Here is a 21,421-nt window from a genome sequence, read left to right as displayed (position 1 = left end):
GACGGGGATGGACAGGATCAGGAATGAGGACCCATTTAGATGTTTCGGAGATAGAGTCAGAGAGGCCAGATTGAGGTGGTTTGGACATGTTCAGAGGAGAGACTATGAATATATTGGTAAAAGGATGCTGAGGTTGGAGCTGCCAGGCAGGAGGTCTAAAACTAAACTGGATGGATGATCATTATCTTTGACCTACAGTTGTGACTCAGATGTCTTTGCTGTGGGGCCCCTAACTTAAGTCCGTTTCTTCCATAGTCCACTATGCAAGAAACCCATTAGAGCTGTGCACTATGCACCATAGTGAGCCCAGTACAAACTAAACGAGACAATTGGTCACATTGCACTGTATGTACTAAATACTGTATCCAGTATTTAGTTGATATTGAAAATAGCTGTGCAAGAACTTGTGTACTGCTGAACGCTCTGGACACTTTGTTGTTAGATTGGAGAACATTCCTATGGACTGGCAGACTGGATGATGATTTGCAAATTTAAAGAGAAGGACCAGAGGGTGTGTGGCAAATAATATGTTTCAGGCTATGTGGTTCAGTTGAACCACACCTTTAAGCTTTCAAAATTACCTTTCAATTATGTAAAGCATCTGGGTCAACTGCTCCCTTCAGGTGACATGTTAGGCTGTTTTGGCAATGGTAAATGGTAAATGGTCTGCACTTATATAGTGCTTTTCTACCTATTTTTCCAGATATGCCCATGGGAAGAAACCACAACAATCTAGAGACACTATATATCTCATCTAGCCTGGAATGAGATATGTGCTGGGAAGAAGGATGTCTGAAACACTTCAGATGAGCAAATGCATGGATGTCTTGTCTTTATACTCATTGATAATGTAAGACCTTCACCCAAAATAATATTCAGAGCCAGAGGTTGCACACTAGAGCAAGAATTCTCTAAATAACTTAATAGCTAACCTTTTTATTCATGAAAATAAAACTATTTGATAATGTTTTTTGAATAAAAGCTTTTTCTATTTGTGTTTTTTTTTTTTTCATTTTTACTAACACAGAAAAATATGACAATGAAAGAAAGAGCAGTTTATCATAATTCCACCTTCTCATGTCTGGGACGCTCAAACTGTGTTCTGTTCCTGTTAAGAGGAGAAAGAAAAGCAAAATTCTATTTCCCATTTTCACTTTGCTTTGTGATTTGTGTTGTGTTGTGATGGATGAAACACACTCTGGCATTATTTTATTCTACCACACAAGCAGTGGATGCAGAAGCAAAACATTTGCTGTATTTTGCTTCACTATCAGATTAAACAGTTGATACTTTTAAATTTCACTGGCGTGTTACAACCTTCTAACAAAACTGACATCTTAATGAACAATGTTTGGTATTTTCTACAATACTTTACTGGAAATTCATACCAGGAACTAGAAAGCAGGAAAAAAGAAACACCACAATACTTGCGAAGACAAAAAATAGTTTGAGACTATGTTAAGCTTTTAAAGTTCCAGCTATCAGAAGTGGTTTTGGCTGCCAACAATTCAATTCAATTCAATTCAACTTTATTTATATAGCGCCAGTTTACAACAAAGTCATCTCAAGGCACTTTACATAATAAAGTCCAGACTACACAAGTATGTAGAGGCAACCCAACAAATCCCCTTTGAAAAAACTCCCTTTAACAGAAGAAACCTCCAGCAGAACCAGGCTCAGGGTGGGCGGCCATCTGCCTTGACCGGTTGGGGTGAGTGGAAAGTGAAGGGAGAAAAGAAAAGAGCAACAAAAAGCAACAACAAAACATTATACAGGTTGGTAGGACACAAAATTAATAGCATACAGTGGTGACAAATAAATGTATAGAGAAAAGGAGGAGGGGAGCTCATTGCACTTGCGGGAGTCCCCCAACACTCTAAACCTATAGCATCTTAAGTAGGAGCTAGTTCAGGTTGTATGAGCAGTTTTAACTATAAGCTTTATCAAAAAGGAAGGTGTCTGCAGTCAGAGAGGGTGTCTGCCCCCTGAATTTGGATTGGAAGCTGGTTCCACAGGAGAGGAGCTTGATAGCTAAAGGCTCTGCCTACCATTCTACTTTTGCAAACTCTGGGAACCATAAGTAGACCTTTATTCTGGGATCTAAGTGGTCTAATCGGGCGATACACAACTATGAGATTTTTTAAATATGATGGAGCTTGACCATTAAGAGCTTTGTATGTAAGGAGGAGGGTTTTGAATTCTATTCTAGATTTTATGGGAAGCCAATGGAGAGAAGCTAGTGAAGGTGAAATATGATCTCTCTTCCCTAATCCAGTCAGCACTCTTGCTGCAGCATTTTGGATTAACTGAAGGCTTTTTATTGAGTTATTAGGACACCCCAAGAGTAGGGAATTACAGTAGTCCAACCTAAAGGTAACAAATGCGTGGACTCGTTTTTCTGCATCATTTTGAGACAGGATGCTCCTAATTTTGGCAATGTTCCGTAGGTGGAAGAATGCTGTTCTAGGGATTTGTCTTATAAGTGACGTAAACGCCAAATGCTGGTCAAAAATAACTCCAAGGTTCCTCACCGCAGTACTGGAGGCCAAAGTTATGTCATCTAAAGTAGCTATGTTGTTAGACAGCATATTTCTCATCTTTTTAGGCCCAAAGAGAATAATTTCAGTTTTGTCTGAATTTAGAAGTAGGAAATTGTAGGACATCCAGGTCTTTATGTCTTTTAGACATGCTTTAAGTTTGACTAATTGGTTAGTATCTTCTGGTTTCACAGATAAATAGAGCTGGGTATCATCTGCATAGCAGTGGAAGTTTATGGAATGTTTCATAATAATTTTGCCTAAAGGTGACATATACAGATTGAAAAGTATTGGTCCTAACACAGAGCCCTGTGGAAACAGCAGTCAGATAAGTCATTCTTCCAACACTGTTGGTTCTTGAGATTTTTAAAAGATTATATCACATCAGAGCAGCACGACATTCAGCATATCAATACTGGGTGTGATTCTTGTTGCTAATTGAATGAGCAAATTATAAGTCATGAGCCTTACTTTCTCTTTCAGAATGCATTGTTTTCAGTCAAACGAGGACATCGGGAGAGAAAGATTGGTTCTAAAAAAAACTGCTGCTTTAGGTAAGAGCTGTTTCATACTCACTATATTATTCACTATTTTGTGAGATTGTTCTCAGGATGTTTGGAATAATGAGTCCAAATAAATCCTTCCAAATGTGTGTGAATGAACTTTGACTTTTTAAAACCGAAATAAAAGTTTGTAACATAGGTGGACTGCAGGGGTAAACAGTTCTAAAGTGGTGCATTGATTTGCATTTGACAATCTTTAGTCTTTTCACTGAATGCTTTGTTCTGGCAAACAGTTTAGATTATAATAATATAATGATTCATAATGTATAAATAATGAAACAAAATGACTTAGTGTTGCTCGTATCCTGAAGTGTATTTAGACTAAATATGACTACTTGGGCCAAAGCTAGTCCTGATCTTGGTATGTGTAGTCAGGGATGGTGAGTGTTTTTGTTTTCTGGTAGTTAAATATGTATTTTCTTTAATAGACAGCTCTTTTACATTGTTTTATTTTATTTTTTTTAAGTTTCCCATCTTCTGTTGTGTCCTGAAACACAATTAAACTGTTATGTCTCTTGTGCATGTCTGACCCACATATGTCTTTGAGGGGATGTTCAACAACTTGTTCAACAACTGTCTGTTTGTAAACTCATTCATAACCTAAATCTGTCACTCACACTAAACTCTGATAAAACTAAATGGGTGAGAAAGGTGCTCCTATATGAATAATTCAGGAAGCATGCATCATACATGTTAGGATATGATCCTGCGACTGTGGCGCAGGAAGGTAGAGCGGTTGTCCACCAATCTCACAGTTGTTTTGGTTCAATCCACGGCTCCTCCGGTCACATGTCGATCAAGACACTGAACCCCAACTTAGTTGCTCCTGATGAGTGTTGGCCAGCTGCATAGCAGCTCCCCCATCGGTGTATGAATGTGTGTGTGATTGTGAGTGTGAATGGGTAAATAAGAAGCAGTGTAAAGCGCTTTGAGTGCCAATAGGTAGAAAAGCGCTATATAAGTGCAGACCATTTACCATGTATGTAACATTTGACTGAAGAATAGAAAATCTGTCATTTCTGATCAAGAAAACAAAAGTCTTCTAAAAGATGTTTTGAGGTTTTGCCTCCAAAGCATTTCCCAAACAAAAGCAACCACACAAAAGCAGAAAAGTCAACTGGTTTATGGTGCAGTGTTCATAAATGTTTTATCTCAAAACAGTCAAGATGTACCCGTGCTGCTGGCTCGTCCTGGTTGCTCTGATCCCTGTGACCTTAGGCACCAACCCTGGAGTAAATGTCAAGCTAACACGGAAAGGCCTTGAATATGGTAACACTCGCTGCAAACTTTACTTCTATTAGGTGATAAACAGGTTATGTCATGGGCTCTATCATCAAGTTTAGTCTTGTTTTAGGCAGGCAACTGGGGTTGGCTTCAATCCAGCAGGAACTCAAAAGCATCAAAATCCCGGATATTTCAGGGACAGAGCGTGTGTTTCCCATTGGAAAAGTCCAGTACAGCCTGTCAAAGTAAAGCACCGTCACTGTAATATTTCAGGTGCTATAAGTTTGTGTCTTTGTAAACGGGTATATTGATTCTTCTAGTTTGCAGATAGTAAATGTGGGATTTCCACAGTCTGCAGTGGATCTGGTGCCAGGTACTGGTGTGAGACTGTCTATCAGTAATGCTTTCTTCAGTCTGCATGGGGACTGGAGGGTCAAGTACCTCGTAATAATGTGAGTGGCCAAAGATTTCTTCTTTGAGCTGTACCGTTGAGTGCATTTTGTGATATTTCTGCTGCAGCAGTGACTGCTCTCTATCAACAGAAAGGACAGCGGCTCTTTTGACCTGAATGTGAACGGACTCACTATCACTACAAGTATCGCCATCAGGAGTGATGAGACAGGCCGACCTGCAGTCAGTAGTGTCGGCTGTGCAGCCAGTGTCGGCAGTGTCAGCATCAAGTTTCACGGTGGAGCCAGGTAAAACAAAGCTTTCTGCCTGCTACGTTTGTAATTATCTGACAGAATAGGAATTTCCAGTTTTAAATGTCATGCTGGACAGACTGCAAACACTCCTATTTCTTGTATTTCCTGTTTGTTGCAGTTGGCTGTACAATCTGTTCACAAGCTTCATTGATAAGGCATTGCGTGATGAAGTAGCAAAAAAGGTGAGAGGAAACCAGCCTTAAACTCGCTGTCATATACATCTGAACTAGTTGGGGGCCAAACTCACAACAGATGCTCCTGGCATAAAATTTAAAAGTGGCATTAAATGGAAAATACAGATGGTGTCAGTGTCCAGTTTTGGGAGCAGAATATTTGCTTTTCCATTCAGAAATCACTGTTTGATATGACACAGAGTTTCTCCGTTCTTTATTGTTGCAGCTCTGCCCTCTGGTGAATAATGCAGTATCTAATTTGAACCCTCACTTAAAAACTCTCAATGGTAAAAAAAAATCCTGTCACATAAATTATTAAGATGTTATAATTGTGCTGAACATATAACTGATTTTATACCATACTGCAGTTTTAGCCCAGGTGGACAAGTATGCAGAGATTGAATATTCAATGGTGTCCTCGCCCACGGTGTCATCGTCTTCTATAGACTTGAACTTAAAGGTAAAGAATTACATTTCAGAATCTAAAAAGTAAGCATAAAGACACAGATGATTTCTTACTTTATCGTCTCTTCTTCCGCTCTGTAGGGTGAATTTTACAACATCGGGAAGCACCAGGAGCCTCCAGTCTCCCCCACACTCTTTTCCCTGCCGTCCCAGAACAACAACATGCTGTACATGGGTTTGTCTGCCTTCACCGCCAACTCTGCAGCCTTTGTCTATGATAAAGCTGAAGTCTTTAATCTCTACATCACAGATGATATAGTGAGTCTCCTGCTCCTGGCTTATTCACTTTTCGTGGGGTCACAATGGTCTAAAAACTCTCACTCTGTCACAACAGATCCCTCAAAGCTCTCCCATAAGACTCAACACTAAATCGTTTGGAATCTTCATCCCACAGGTGAAAACACACACCTCTGTTTTCATAATCAGAATGATTTCCTGTGGCGATTTGTCAGATATGTCATGGTATATTTTCAGATTGCCAAGCTCTACCCAGGCCTGATGATAAAACTGCTGGTGAAGACGGTGAAAACTCCTATCATCAGTTTTCAACCCAACAACATAACCATCCAGGCCACTGGCACAGTGACGGCCTACGCCATCCAACCCACCGCCATACTGTCCCCTCTTTTTGTCCTGAACTTAGTAGGTTACACAGATGAAACAATAACAAGCATTAGTGTGCTTTAGATTATAAGTAAACAAAAAAACTCAATTTTCACAACTTTGTTTACAGGGCACCAGTGTCAGCACCCAGATGTTTGTCACTGAAATGAGGCTGGCTGGAGCTGTCAGCCTTAACAAGTGAGTTACTAAAAAATCAACACTCGTTCTCAGAAGGGAAAAAATGGGGCCAAAAGGTCTTCGTAATGAACGTTGCAGTCTAATTTTGCCTCATTTGCACAGAATGGATCTGACCCTGGGGACAAGTTATGTTGGGGCGTTTCAGGTGAGAGCTGCATTTTAACATGAGTCATAGTGTCATTCACCAGCAGTACAAGTCTAACAATCTAACTCTAACCTACAGGTCAAATCCCTTGATAAGGTCCTCCGAACGGTGCTCGAACTGGTAGTGATACCCAAAGTGAATGGTGAGTTGCTGTATTTTCAGTGTTTTCTCAAAATGAAATAGGTGCCAGGCCATGTACTTGCTGCTGCACACAGAGTAAAGCCAAGTTTTGTTAACTTCTAGGGTCATTTTTTAGACCCTCATTTGAATTTCAAATCAAAGATCCGCAGCACAAAAACAGACTTCGCCCTTTTAATGTCATAGCCAAAAACCAGTGGGTTTACAGTCGCCATGCAGTGAGCTGATTTCTCAACTGTCAAATAAAGGACAATCTTATTATCTGTACTTAGGTTAGTGACATTATCCATCTATACGACTGTACATTTAGTGTTTTTAATGCTTCCAGAATCAGGTTAGGTCTTTTCAATGGATCACGCTGGTTTCTTTTGAATCTGTGTTATATCTTAAAACAGTCAGATGGCTTTTAACTATGTAGGTTGTGCTTTATGATTACATGTTGTAGTAACTTTTCTGCACATCAAATCCGATTTTTGTTTCTCTAAATGTGTTAATTTTGCTTCATAGCTCAACTTGCAAAGGGATACCCACTTCCTGCATTTGGGAAGATGAAACTTGTGAATACCCAGCTTCAGGTCCTAAAGGTCAGAGACATGGCATTTTCTATATTACTGCAGTGATTATTATAGTTTCTTTATGAGGGTTAATTCATGATCTAAAAGCTATTAATAACCATTAACTGTTTTTCTCCCCTAGGACTACATGCTGATTGGGACAGATGTTCAGTTCATGGCTTGAAATTTAATCCAGAAAATTCCCATGGTTTACTTTTGCACCAGGGGATGGAGCCACGAATGAGCACACAGAGCCATTATACAACTACTACAATTACCAGCTTGAGAAATAGTTTGCATCTTGATTTTGCTTTAAATTGTTACCCTTTTTGTATTTTTATGCATCATCTTAAATGATCAGCTTTTCTACATAGAAAATGCAAATGAGGGGCAGTGAGTTTTTCCCATCAGTGTCAGTGCAGTGCTGTCATAACACAGGATGTTTTGCAGAATGAGATTCACTGTTGTCGCCACAATCATCTCTTCCAAACTAACATGCTCCTTTCAAAGCCGATTACAGAGCTTTATGCTGACTTTACGCGGGTTCTTTCTCAACGTTTCTGTCTGTGTAACTCACCCAGCAAATCTACACTTGTGCTGATCAAGGGTGTTTGGGTTTTTTTTTTACTGCAGTTAAGGAAAAAAATGCTTTGACATCAATCACACACCACTCATTCAGACAAAAACCAATCTGTCACAGTACTGTGTATTAAATGATCCTAGAGGGTTTCAGTATCAGTTTAATACAAACATAAACACGTTTGGTGCTGACTGTTTAAATATCAATGCAGTTTTCATAGCTCAACACAATTGTCCAGTTTGTCTTCAAAAATCCGATGAGAAGAACGAAGTGTGGCAGTCTGTCTTTACAAACTAAAAGCCAATTTCCTGAGAAGTCACCTCTGTCTATCAATGGCAAGTTTCAATCATGCTGGTGTCTGACGCCACATGTTCATCAACCTGATGCCTAGACAGAGGCTTACAGTGTGCCACTGTGTCTCTCAGGGAGCTGTGACTCAGGGCTCGACCTCTCAGAGTCTGGGAGTTAGACGAAAATATCAATATTGAAAGACACAAAACCTCAAACATAAATGAAATGATACAGAAATATCTCAAAGGAGAATTTGATATTTGTAAAGCTACTGACTGATGAGTGTTAAATGGATTTTCCATATGGTAATCTTCATTTGTCCTATGATATTATAGTTAAAAGCCTTTTACATGATTCTATTAAAACATCTGAACTACTGGAATGGATTTTTATTTGAGCATGAGAATACAAACATTTCAATTTGAAACTGCTGAAAAACATACGTAAATGCACCCAATACTCGAGGTAATGATCATGGGTCAAATTTCTAATAGCCATATTAGCAACTTTCTCCTGAATTGGGTATGTGACATTTCATTTTTCCTACTGAGCCTCACCAGCTACAAATTATACAACGGAGCTTAACTGAAGGTATTGGCCATATCAGTCAGGCTTTATTTGAAAAGACATGCTGACTCTTTGTAGCTGCATCACCTCCATGAACTGAGCCCTACCTTTACGAGCACATAGTCTCCAGCATTAATAGGTCCAGTGTTGGATTCTGAAGTATGAACAGCATCATCCTCTTTGGGGAAAATCACTTTCATATTGCCATCAGTTCTCCCACACAGGTCCTTGGCAGATCTTTTACTTTCCTGCATAAAAATGGAAACTTGAGCTAAGCTGTGTTGCCTTGTGACAGGTTCAAGTCCCCTTAGTACACAGGTACAGGACTTCAACGTTTATCCATAATATGCAGAGTTATTAATTATAGTTTAGACTTAGAAACAATGAAGTCTTCCCTTCCCCTAAGAGAGTGTAAAGTTTATAAGCTGATGATTAACTTTCTTCCACCTTCAATAAATGTTAAAAGCACATATTCTGGAAAAATTACCAACTAGTGTTATGCCCTCTGCCCATCTTCTTTTCCTTTTCAGCTGTTCCCTTTCATGGGTCGCCACAGCAACACATCTAATATTATATATAAATAAATATTGAGTGATACAAAGCTATATCCCTGTTACTTTTATTATTAATTTAAAGAGTACATGGCATGGACAAGGCTAGAAAATAACCTGTGACACAGCTTTTACAGCTTTGGTCTAAATTGTGACTATAATGATGTTTGGCTCCACATGCATGAACAGGTAAGAAACTAAATTGTAATGGAAGCAGTAGCAGTTTGGAGAAATGAGATAAGCGACAATAGCAGTAAAAGAAAGTAATGCAACAGCAAGGGGGGACAAGCCAGTGTCTTCTTGTGCCAGTCCCAAGTCTGCATAAGTGCAGAGGGTTGTGTCAGGAAGGACATCCGACGTAAAACACATGCTAAATTAAATTGCGAATCATGACAATGACTTCCGTACCTGATCGGTCAGGGCCGGGGTTAACAACGACCGCCACCGCTGCTGTTGACCTACAGGGTACCGGTGGAAATTGGACTACTGTTGGTTGAAGTCAAAGAAGGAGAGGAGGAAGGTGTGTTCGTAGGCAGAGAGAGAAGAGGAAAGCTAAGAATGTAGGACTGACAGTAGGGACTTGTTGGGAATGTTGGGACTATGACAGTGAATGCTAGAGAGTTGATTGACATGATGCAGAGAATGAAGGTGGATATATTGTGTGTCCAGGAGACTAGGTGGAAAGGTAGCAAGGCTAGAAGCTAAGGAGCAGGGTTCAAGTTGTTCTACCATGGGTGGATGAAGTAGTAAAGAGAAGGTCACAGGGAGTGGCATTGTGTCTTTGTAGATTTAGAGAAAGCGTATGACAGGGTGCAGAGAGAGGAGCTGTGGTGTTGTATGAAAAAGTCTGGAGTGGCAGAGAAGTATGTTAGAGTGGTGCAGGACATTTATGAGAGCTGTAAGACCTTGGTGAGGTGTGCTATAGGTGTGACAGAGGAGTTCAAGGTGGAGGTGGGTCTGCATCAAGGATCAGCTCTGAGCTCCTTCTTGTTTGCTATGGTGATGGACAAGAGAGTGTGAAAAAGAGGTGAAGAGGTGAGTGCAAGCAGGTTGGAACGGGTGGAGAAAAGTGTCAGGTGTGTTGTGTGATAAAACAGTATCAGCAAGAATAAAAGGAAAGGTGTTCAAGACGGTGGTGAGACCAGAGATGTTGCTTGGCTTAGAGACAGTGGCACTGAAAAAAAGAAAGGAGGCAGAGCTGGAGGTAGCAGAGCTTAAGATGTTGAGGTTCTCTTTGGGAGTGACGAGGATGGACAGGATCAGGAATGAGGACCCATTTAGATGTTTCGGAGATAGAGTCAGAGAGGCCAGATTGAGGTGGTTTGGACATGTTCAGAGGAGAGACTATGAATATATTGGTAAAAGGATGCTGAGGTTGGAGCTGCCAGGCAGGAGGTCTAAAACTAAACTGGATGGATGATCATTATCTTTGACCTACAGTTGTGACTCAGATGTCTTTGCTGTGGGGCCCCTAACTTAAGTCCGTTTCTTCCATAGTCCACTATGCAAGAAACCCATTAGAGCTGTGCACTATGCACCATAGTGAGCCCAGTACAAACTAAACGAGACAATTGGTCACATTGCACTGTATGTACTAAATACTGTATCCAGTATTTAGTTGATATTGAAAATAGCTGTGCAAGAACTTGTGTACTGCTGAACGCTCTGGACACTTTGTTGTTAGATTGGAGAACATTCCTATGGACTGGCAGACTGGATGATGATTTGCAAATTTAAAGAGAAGGACCAGAGGGTGTGTGGCAAATAATATGTTTCAGGCTATGTGGTTCAGTTGAACCACACCTTTAAGCTTTCAAAATTACCTTTCAATTATGTAAAGCATCTGGGTCAACTGCTCCCTTCAGGTGACATGTTAGGCTGTTTTGGCAATGGTAAATGGTAAATGGTCTGCACTTATATAGTGCTTTTCTACCTATTTTTCCAGATATGCCCATGGGAAGAAACCACAACAATCTAGAGACACTATATATCTCATCTAGCCTGGAATGAGATATGTGCTGGGAAGAAGGATGTCTGAAACACTTCAGATGAGCAAATGCATGGATGGATGGATGTCTTGTCTTTATACTCATTGATAATGTAAGACCTTCACCCAAAATAATATTCAGAGCCAGAGGTTGCACACTAGAGCAAGAATTCTCTAAATAACTTAATAGCTAACCTTTTTATTCATGAAAATAAAACTATTTGATAATGTTTTTTGAATAAAAGCTTTTTCTATTTGTGTTTTTTTTTTTTTCATTTTTACTAACACAGAAAAATATGACAATGAAAGAAAGAGCAGTTTATTATAATTCCACCTTCTCATGTCTGGGACGCTCAAACTGTGTTCTGTTCCTGTTAAGAGGAGAAAGAAAAGCAAAATTCTATTTCCCATTTTCACTTTGCTTTGTGATTTGTGTTGTGTTGTGATGGATGAAACACACTCTGGCATTATTTTATTCTACCACACAAGCAGTGGATGCAGAAGCAAAACATTTGCTGTATTTTGCTTCACTATCAGATTAAACAGTTGATACTTTTAAATTTCACTGGCGTGTTACAACCTTCTAACAAAACTGACATCTTAATGAACAATGTTTGGTATTTTCTACAATACTTTACTGGAAATTCATACCAGGAACTAGAAAGCAGGAAAAAAGAAACACCACAATACTTGCGAAGACAAAAAATAGTTTGAGACTATGTTAAGCTTTTAAAGTTCCAGCTATCAGAAGTGGTTTTGGCTGCCAACAATTCAATTCAATTCAATTCAACTTTATTTATATAGCGCCAGTTTACAACAAAGTCATCTCAAGGCACTTTACATAATAAAGTCCAGACTACACAAGTATGTAGAGGCAACCCAACAAATCCCCTTTGAAAAAACTCCCTTTAACAGAAGAAACCTCCAGCAGAACCAGGCTCAGGGTGGGCGGCCATCTGCCTTGACCGGTTGGGGTGAGTGGAAAGTGAAGGGAGAAAAGAAAAGAGCAACAAAAAGCAACAACAAAACATTATACAGGTTGGTAGGACACAAAATTAATAGCATACAGTGGTGACAAATAAATGTATAGAGAAAAGGAGGAGGGGAGCTCATTGCACTTGCGGGAGTCCCCCAACACTCTAAACCTATAGCATCTTAAGTAGGAGCTAGTTCAGGTTGTATGAGCAGTTTTAACTATAAGCTTTATCAAAAAGGAAGGTGTCTGCAGTCAGAGAGGGTGTCTGCCCCCTGAATTTGGATTGGAAGCTGGTTCCACAGGAGAGGAGCTTGATAGCTAAAGGCTCTGCCTACCATTCTACTTTTGCAAACTCTGGGAACCATAAGTAGACCTTTATTCTGGGATCTAAGTGGTCTAATCGGGCGATACACAACTATGAGATTTTTTAAATATGATGGAGCTTGACCATTAAGAGCTTTGTATGTAAGGAGGAGGGTTTTGAATTCTATTCTAGATTTTATGGGAAGCAAATGGAGAGAAGCTAGTGAAGGTGAAATATGATCTCTCTTCCCTAATCCAGTCAGCACTCTTGCTGCAGCATTTTGGATTAACTGAAGGCTTTTTATTGAGTTATTAGGACACCCCAAGAGTAGGGAATTACAGTAGTCCAACCTAAAGGTAACAAATGCGTGGACTCGTTTTTCTGCATCATTTTGAGACAGGATGCTCCTAATTTTGGCAATGTTCCGTAGGTGGAAGAATGCTGTTCTAGGGATTTGTCTTATAAGTGACGTAAACGCCAAATGCTGGTCAAAAATAACTCCAAGGTTCCTCACCGCAGTACTGGAGGCCAAAGTTATGTCATCTAAAGTAGCTATGTTGTTAGACAGCATATTTCTCATCTTTTTAGGCCCAAAGAGAATAATTTCAGTTTTGTCTGAATTTAGAAGTAGGAAATTGTAGGACATCCAGGTCTTTATGTCTTTTAGACATGCTTTAAGTTTGACTAATTGGTTAGTATCTTCTGGTTTCACAGATAAATAGAGCTGGGTATCATCTGCATAGCAGTGGAAGTTTATGGAATGTTTCATAATAATTTTGCCTAAAGGTGACATATACAGATTGAAAAGTATTGGTCCTAACACAGAGCCCTGTGGAAACAGCAGTCAGATAAGTCATTCTTCCAACACTGTTGGTTCTTGAGATTTTTAAAAGATTATATCACATCAGAGCAGCACGACATTCAGCATATCAATACTGGGTGTGATTCTTGTTGCTAATTGAATGAGCAAATTATAAGTCATGAGCCTTACTTTCTCTTTCAGAATGCATTGTTTTCAGTCAAACGAGGACATCGGGAGAGAAAGATTGGTTCTAAAAAAAACTGCTGCTTTAGGTAAGAGCTGTTTCATACTCACTATATTATTCACTATTTTGTGAGATTGTTCTCAGGATGTTTGGAATAATGAGTCCAAATAAATCCTTCCAAATGTGTGTGAATGAACTTTGACTTTTTAAAACCAAAATAAAAGTTTGTAACATAGGTGGACTGCAGGGGTAAACAGTTCTAAAGTGGTGCATTGATTTGCATTTGACAATCTTTAGTCTTTTCACTGAATGCTTTGTTCTGGCAAACAGTTTAGATTATAATAATATAATGATTCATAATGTATAAATAATGAAACAAAATGACTTAGTGTTGCTCGTATCCTGAAGTGTATTTAGACTAAATATGACTACTTGGGCCAAAGCTAGTCCTGATCTTGGTATGTGTAGTCAGGGATGGTGAGTGTTTTTGTTTTCTGGTAGTTAAATATGTATTTTCTTTAATAGACAGCTCTTTTACATTGTTTTATTTTATTTTTTTTAAGTTTCCCATCTTCTGTTGTGTCCTGAAACACAATTAAACTGTTATGTCTCTTGTGCATGTCTGACCCACATATGTCTTTGAGGGGATGTTCAACAACTTGTTCAACAACTGTCTGTTTGTAAACTCATTCATAACCTAAATCTGTCACTCACACTAAACTCTGATAAAACTAAATGGGTGAGAAAGGTGCTCCTATATGAATAATTCAGGAAGCATGCATCATACATGTTAGGATATGATCCTGCGACTGTGGCGCAGGAAGGTAGAGCGGTTGTCCACCAATCTCACAGTTGTTTTGGTTCAATCCACGGCTCCTCCGGTCACATGTCGATCAAGACACTGAACCCCAACTTAGTTGCTCCTGATGAGTGTTGGCCAGCTGCATAGCAGCTCCCCCATCGGTGTATGAATGTGTGTGTGATTGTGAGTGTGAATGGGTAAATAAGAAGCAGTGTAAAGCGCTTTGAGTGCCAATAGGTAGAAAAGCGCTATATAAGTGCAGACCATTTACCATGTATGTAACATTTGACTGAAGAATAGAAAATCTGTCATTTCTGATCAAGAAAACAAAAGTCTTCTAAAAGATGTTTTGAGGTTTTGCCTCCAAAGCATTTCCCAAACAAAAGCAACCACACAAAAGCAGAAAAGTCAACTGGTTTATGGTGCAGTGTTCATAAATGTTTTATCTCAAAACAGTCAAGATGTACCCGTGCTGCTGGCTCGTCCTGGTTGCTCTGATCCCTGTGACCTTAGGCACCAACCCTGGAGTAAATGTCAAGCTAACACGGAAAGGCCTTGAATATGGTAACACTCGCTGCAAACTTTACTTCTATTAGGTGATAAACAGGTTATGTCATGGGCTCTATCATCAAGTTTAGTCTTGTTTTAGGCAGGCAACTGGGGTTGGCTTCAATCCAGCAGGAACTCAAAAGCATCAAAATCCCGGATATTTCAGGGACAGAGCGTGTGTTTCCCATTGGAAAAGTCCAGTACAGCCTGTCAAAGTAAAGCACCGTCACTGTAATATTTCAGGTGCTATAAGTTTGTGTCTTTGTAAACGGGTATATTGATTCTTCTAGTTTGCAGATAGTAAATGTGGGATTTCCACAGTCTGCAGTGGATCTGGTGCCAGGTACTGGTGTGAGACTGTCTATCAGTAATGCTTTCTTCAGTCTGCATGGGGACTGGAGGGTCAAGTACCTCGTAATAATGTGAGTGGCCAAAGATTTCTTCTTTGAGCTGTACCGTTGAGTGCATTTTGTGATATTTCTGCTGCAGCAGTGACTGCTCTCTATCAACAGAAAGGACAGCGGCTCTTTTGACCTGAATGTGAACGGACTCACTATCACTACAAGTATCGCCATCAGGAGTGATGAGACAGGCCGACCTGCAGTCAGTAGTGTCGGCTGTGCAGCCAGTGTCGGCAGTGTCAGCATCAAGTTTCACGGTGGAGCCAGGTAAAACAAAGCTTTCTGCCTGCTACGTTTGTAATTATCTGACAGAATAGGAATTTCCAGTTTTAAATGTCATGCTGGACAGACTGCAAACACTCCTATTTCTTGTATTTCCTGTTTGTTGCAGTTGGCTGTACAATCTGTTCACAAGCTTCATTGATAAGGCATTGCGTGATGAAGTAGCAAAAAAGGTGAGAGGAAACCAGCCTTAAACTCGCTGTCATATACATCTGAACTAGTTGGGGGCCAAACTCACAACAGATGCTCCTGGCATAAAATTTAAAAGTGGCATTAAATGGAAAATACAGATGGTGTCAGTGTCCAGTTTTGGGAGCAGAATATTTGCTTTTCCATTCAGAAATCACTGTTTGATATGACACAGAGTTTCTCCGTTCTTTATTGTTGCAGCTCTGCCCTCTGGTGAATAATGCAGTATCTAATTTGAACCCTCACTTAAAAACTCTCAATGGTAAAAAAAAATCCTGTCACATAAATTATTAAGATGTTATAATTGTGCTGAACATATAACTGATTTTATACCATACTGCAGTTTTAGCCCAGGTGGACAAGTATGCAGAGATTGAATATTCAATGGTGTCCTCGCCCACGGTGTCATCGTCTTCTATAGACTTGAACTTAAAGGTAAAGAATTACATTTCAGAATCTAAAAAGTAAGCATAAAGACACAGATGATTTCTTACTTTATCGTCTCTTCTTCCGCTCTGTAGGGTGAATTTTACAACATCGGGAAGCACCAGGAGCCTCCAGTCTCCCCCACACTCTTTTCCCTGCCGTCCCAGAACAACAACATGCTGTACATGGGTTTGTCTGCCTTCACCGCCAACTCTGCAGCCTTTGTCTATGATAAAGCTGAAGTCTTTAATCTCTACATCACAGATGATATAGTGAGTCTCCTGCTCCTGGCTTATTCACTTTTCGTGGGGTCACAATGGTCTAAAAACTCTCACTCTGTCACAACAGATCCCTCAAAGTTCTCCCATAAGACTCAACACTAAATCGTTTGGAATCTTCATCCCACAGGTGAAAACACACACCTCTGTTTTCATAATCAGAATGATTTCCTGTGGCGATTTGTCAGATATGTCATGGTATATTTTCAGATTGCCAAGCTCTACCCAGGCCTGATGATAAAACTGCTGGTGAAGACGGTGAAAACTCCTATCATCAGTTTTCAACCCAACAACATAACCATCCAGGCCACTGGCACAGTGACGGCCTACGCCATCCAACCCACCGCCATACTGTCCCCTCTTTTTGTCCTGAACTTAGTAGGTTACACAGATGAAACAATAACAAGCATTAGTGTGCTTTAGATTATAAGTAAACAAAAAAACTCAATTTTCACAACTTTGTTTACAGGGCACCAGTGTCAGCACCCAGATGTTTGTCACTGAAATGAGGCTGGCTGGAGCTGTCAGCCTTAACAAGTGAGTTACTAAAAAATCAACACTCGTTCTCAGAAGGGAAAAAATGGGGCCAAAAGGTCTTCGTAATGAACGTTGCAGTCTAATTTTGCCTCATTTGCACAGAATGGATCTGACCCTGGGGACAAGTTATGTTGGGGCGTTTCAGGTGAGAGCTGCATTTTAACATGAGTCATAGTGTCATTCACCAGCAGTACAAGTCTAACAATCTAACTCTAACCTACAGGTCAAATCCCTTGATAAGGTCCTCCGAACGGTGCTCGAACTGGTAGTGATACCCAAAGTGAATGGTGAGTTGCTGTATTTTCAGTGTTTTCTCAAAATGAAATAGGTGCCAGGCCATGTACTTGCTGCTGCACACAGAGTAAAGCCAAGTTTTGTTAACTTCTAGGGTCATTTTTTAGACCCTCATTTGAATTTCAAATCAAAGATCCGCAGCACAAAAACAGACTTCGCCCTTTTAATGTCATAGCCAAAAACCAGTGGGTTTACAGTCGCCATGCAGTGAGCTGATTTCTCAACTGTCAAATAAAGGACAATCTTATTATCTGTACTTAGGTTAGTGACATTATCCATCTATACGACTGTACATTTAGTGTTTTTAATGCTTCCAGAATCAGGTTAGGTCTTTTCAATGGATCACGCTGGTTTCTTTTGAATCTGTGTTATATCTTAAAACAGTCAGATGGCTTTTAACTATGTAGGTTGTGCTTTATGATTACATGTTGTAGTAACTTTTCTGCACATCAAATCCGATTTTTGTTTCTCTAAATGTGTTAATTTTGCTTCATAGCTCAACTTGCAAAGGGATACCCACTTCCTGCATTTGGGAAGATGAAACTTGTGAATACCCAGCTTCAGGTCCTAAAGGTCAGAGACATGGCATTTTCTATATTACTGCAGTGATTATTATAGTTTCTTTATGAGGGTTAATTCATGATCTAAAAGCTATTAATAACCATTAACTGTTTTTCTCCCCTAGGACTACATGCTGATTGGGACAGATGTTCAGTTCATGGCTTGAAATTTAATCCAGAAAATTCCCATGGTTTACTTTTGCACCAGGGGATGGAGCCACGAATGAGCACACAGAGCCATTATACAACTACTACAATTACCAGCTTGAGAAATAGTTTGCATCTTGATTTTGCTTTAAATTGTTACCCTTTTTGTATTTTTATGCATCATCTTAAATGATCAGCTTTTCTACATAGAAAATGCAAATGAGGGGCAGTGAGTTTTTCCCATCAGTGTCAGTGCAGTGCTGTCATAACACAGGATGTTTTGCAGAATGAGATTCACTGTTGTCGCCACAATCATCTCTTCCAAACTAACATGCTCCTTTCAAAGCCGATTACAGAGCTTTATGCTGACTTTACGCGGGTTCTTTCTCAACGTTTCTGTCTGTGTAACTCACCCAGCAAATCTACACTTGTGCTGATCAAGGGTGTTTGGGTTTTTTTTTTACTGCAGTTAAGGAAAAAAATGCTTTGACATCAATCACACACCACTCATTCAGACAAAAACCAATCTGTCACAGTACTGTGTATTAAATGATCCTAGAGGGTTTCAGTATCAGTTTAATACAAACATAAACACGTTTGGTGCTGACTGTTTAAATATCAATGCAGTTTTCATAGCTCAACACAATTGTCCAGTTTGTCTTCAAAAATCCGATGAGAAGAACGAAGTGTGGCAGTCTGTCTTTACAAACTAAAAGCCAATTTCCTGAGAAGTCACCTCTGTCTATCAATGGCAAGTTTCAATCATGCTGGTGTCTGACGCCACATGTTCATCAACCTGATGCCTAGACAGAGGCTTACAGTGTGCCACTGTGTCTCTCAGGGAGCTGTGACTCAGGGCTCGACCTCTCAGAGTCTGGGAGTTAGACGAAAATATCAATATTGAAAGACACAAAACCTCAAACATAAATGAAATGATACAGAAATATCTCAAAGGAGAATTTGATATTTGTAAAGCTACTGACTGATGAGTGTTAAATGGATTTTCCATATGGTAATCTTCATTTGTCCTATGATATTATAGTTAAAAGCCTTTTACATGATTCTATTAAAACATCTGAACTACTGGAATGGATTTTTATTTGAGCATGAGAATACAAACATTTCAATTTGAAACTGCTGAAAAACATACGTAAATGCACCCAATACTCGAGGTAATGATCATGGGTCAAATTTCTAATAGCCATATTAGCAACTTTCTCCTGAATTGGGTATGTGACATTTCATTTTTCCTACTGAGCCTCACCAGCTACAAATTATACAACGGAGCTTAACTGAAGGTATTGGCCATATCAGTCAGGCTTTATTTGAAAAGACATGCTGACTCTTTGTAGCTGCATCACCTCCATGAACTGAGCCCTACCTTTACGAGCACATAGTCTCCAGCATTAATAGGTCCAGTGTTGGATTCTGAAGTATGAACAGCATCATCCTCTTTGGGGAAAATCACTTTCATATTGCCATCAGTTCTCCCACACAGGTCCTTGGCAGATCTTTTACTTTCCTGCATAAAAATGGAAACTTGAGCTAAGCTGTGTTGCCTTGTGACAGGTTCAAGTCCCCTTAGTACACAGGTACAGGACTTCAACGTTTATCCATAATATGCAGAGTTATTAATTATAGTTTAGACTTAGAAACAATGAAGTCTTCCCTTCCCCTAAGAGAGTGTAAAGTTTATAAGCTGATGATTAACTTTCTTCCACCTTCAATAAATGTTAAAAGCACATATTCTGGAAAAATTACCAACTAGTGTTATGCCCTCTGCCCATCTTCTTTTCCTTTTCAGCTGTTCCCTTTCATGGGTCGCCACAGCAACACATCTAATATTATATATAAATAAATATTGAGTGATACAAAGCTATATCCCTGTTACTTTTATTATTAATTTAAAGAGTACATGGCATGGACAAGGCTAGAAAATAACCTGTGACACAGCTTTTACAGCTTTGGTCTAAATTGTGACTATAATGATGTTTGGCTCCACATGCATGAACAGGTAAGAAACTAAATTGTAATGGAAGCAGTAGCAGTTTGGAGAAATGAGATAAGCGACAATAGCAGTAAAAGAAAGTAATGCAACAGCAAGGGGGGACAAGCCAGTGTCTTCTTGTGCCAGTCCCAAGTCTGCATAAGTGCAGAGGGTTGTGTCAGGAAGGACATCCGACGTAAAACACATGCTAAATTAAATTGCGAATCATGACAATGACTTCCGTACCTGATCGGTCAGGGCCGGGGTTAACAACGACCGCCACCGCTGCTGTTGACCTACAGGGTACCGGTGGAAATTGGACTACTGTTGGTTGAAGTCAAAGAAGGAGAGGAGGAAGGTGTGTTCGTAGGCAGAGAGAGAAGAGGAAAGCTAAGAATGTAGGACTGACAGTAGGGACTTGTTGGGAATGTTGGGACTATGACAGTGAATGCTAGAGAGTTGATTGACATGATGCAGAGAATGAAGGTGGATATATTGTGTGTCCAGGAGACTAGGTGGAAAGGTAGCAAGGCTAGAAGCTAAGGAGCAGGGTTCAAGTTGTTCTACCATGGGTGGATGAAGTAGTAAAGAGAAGGTCACAGGGAGTGGCATTGTGTCTTTGTAGATTTAGAGAAAGCGTATGACAGGGTGCAGAGAGAGGAGCTGTGGTGTTGTATGAAAAAGTCTGGAGTGGCAGAGAAGTATGTTAGAGTGGTGCAGGACATTTATGAGAGCTGTAAGACCTTGGTGAGGTGTGCTATAGGTGTGACAGAGGAGTTCAAGGTGGAGGTGGGTCTGCATCAAGGATCAGCTCTGAGCTCCTTCTTGTTTGCTATGGTGATGGACAAGAGAGTGTGAAAAAGAGGTGAAGAGGTGAGTGCAAGCAGGTTGGAACGGGTGGAGAAAAGTGTCAGGTGTGTTGTGTGATAAAACAGTATCAGCAAGAATAAAAGGAAAGGTGTTCAAGACGGTGGTGAGACCAGAGATGTTGCTTGGCTTAGAGACAGTGGCACTGAAAAAAAGAAAGGAGGCAGAGCTGGAGGTAGCAGAGCTTAAGATGTTGAGGTTCTCTTTGGGAGTGACGAGGATGGACAGGATCAGGAATGAGGACCCATTTAGATGTTTCGGAGATAGAGTCAGAGAGGCCAGATTGAGGTGGTTTGGACATGTTCAGAGGAGAGACTATGAATATATTGGTAAAAGGATGCTGAGGTTGGAGCTGCCAGGCAGGAGGTCTAAAACTAAACTGGATGGATGATCATTACCTTTGACCTACAGTTGTGACTCAGATGTCTTTGCTGTGGGGCCCCTAACTTAAGTCCGTTTCTTCCATAGTCCACTATGCAAGAAACCCATTAGAGCTGTGCACTATGCACCATAGTGAGCCCAGTACAAACTAAACGAGACAATTGGTCACATTGCA

General features: G+C 40.1%; 2 protein-coding genes across 3 annotated transcripts; both read left to right on the top strand.

Moving 5' to 3' along the window:
* Nucleotides 1–3,020: 3,020 nt before the first annotated feature.
* On the top strand, nucleotides 3,021–8,553 carry LOC137127788 (bactericidal permeability-increasing protein-like). The gene is made up of 16 exons (XM_067505195.1): nucleotides 3,021–3,091; nucleotides 4,262–4,369; nucleotides 4,455–4,569; nucleotides 4,645–4,776; nucleotides 4,867–5,022; nucleotides 5,147–5,210; nucleotides 5,428–5,488; nucleotides 5,570–5,661; nucleotides 5,748–5,924; nucleotides 6,001–6,060; nucleotides 6,141–6,308; nucleotides 6,400–6,467; nucleotides 6,570–6,612; nucleotides 6,691–6,754; nucleotides 7,258–7,334; nucleotides 7,447–8,553. Exons 1-16 carry the CDS (start codon nucleotides 3,022–3,024, stop codon nucleotides 7,486–7,488), a joined length of 1,497 nt encoding a protein of 498 aa, XP_067361296.1. The 5' UTR covers nucleotide 3,021; the 3' UTR covers nucleotides 7,489–8,553.
* Nucleotides 8,554–8,697: 144 nt separating this feature from the next.
* LOC137127785 (bactericidal permeability-increasing protein-like) lies at nucleotides 8,698–19,096 on the top strand. Of its 2 annotated transcripts, XM_067505190.1 has the most exons (18): nucleotides 8,698–11,393; nucleotides 12,196–12,318; nucleotides 13,564–13,634; nucleotides 14,805–14,912; nucleotides 14,998–15,112; nucleotides 15,188–15,319; nucleotides 15,410–15,565; nucleotides 15,690–15,753; nucleotides 15,971–16,031; nucleotides 16,113–16,204; nucleotides 16,291–16,467; nucleotides 16,544–16,603; nucleotides 16,684–16,851; nucleotides 16,943–17,010; nucleotides 17,113–17,155; nucleotides 17,234–17,297; nucleotides 17,801–17,877; nucleotides 17,990–19,096. In XM_067505190.1, exons 1-18 carry the CDS (start codon nucleotides 11,350–11,352, stop codon nucleotides 18,029–18,031), a joined length of 1,665 nt encoding a protein of 554 aa, XP_067361291.1. In that variant the 5' UTR covers nucleotides 8,698–11,349; the 3' UTR covers nucleotides 18,032–19,096. The 2 variants fall into 2 exon arrangements, with proteins under 2 accessions (XP_067361291.1, XP_067361292.1); XM_067505191.1 differs by lacking the exon at nucleotides 12,196–12,318.
* Nucleotides 19,097–21,421: the final 2,325 nt, after the last annotated feature.

The sequence above is a fragment of the Channa argus genome, chromosome 5 (assembly GCF_033026475.1).
Source record: "Channa argus isolate prfri chromosome 5, Channa argus male v1.0, whole genome shotgun sequence".
Lineage (NCBI taxonomy): Eukaryota > Metazoa > Chordata > Actinopteri > Anabantiformes > Channidae > Channa > Channa argus.
This window is presented reverse-complemented; position numbering and strand designations above follow the sequence as displayed.

Excerpts from the sequence above, each read along its gene's own strand:
- LOC137127785 (XM_067505190.1), top strand. The coding sequence starts at position 11,350 with ATGCATGGATGGATGGATGTCTTGTCTTTATACTCATTGATAAT. Across the intron at positions 11,394-12,195 it reads TCTTTATACTCATTGATAAT|AAGAAACCTCCAGCAGAACC; the intron begins GTAAGACCTTCA and ends TCCCTTTAACAG. Across the intron at positions 16,032-16,112 it reads TCACTTAAAAACTCTCAATG|TTTTAGCCCAGGTGGACAAG; the intron begins GTAAAAAAAAAT and ends ACCATACTGCAG.
- LOC137127788 (XM_067505195.1), top strand. The coding sequence starts at position 3,022 with ATGCATTGTTTTCAGTCAAACGAGGACATCGGGAGAGAAAGATTGGTT. Across the intron at positions 6,613-6,690 it reads GTTATGTTGGGGCGTTTCAG|GTCAAATCCCTTGATAAGGT; the intron begins GTGAGAGCTGCA and ends TCTAACCTACAG. Across the intron at positions 7,335-7,446 it reads CCCAGCTTCAGGTCCTAAAG|GACTACATGCTGATTGGGAC; the intron begins GTCAGAGACATG and ends TTTCTCCCCTAG.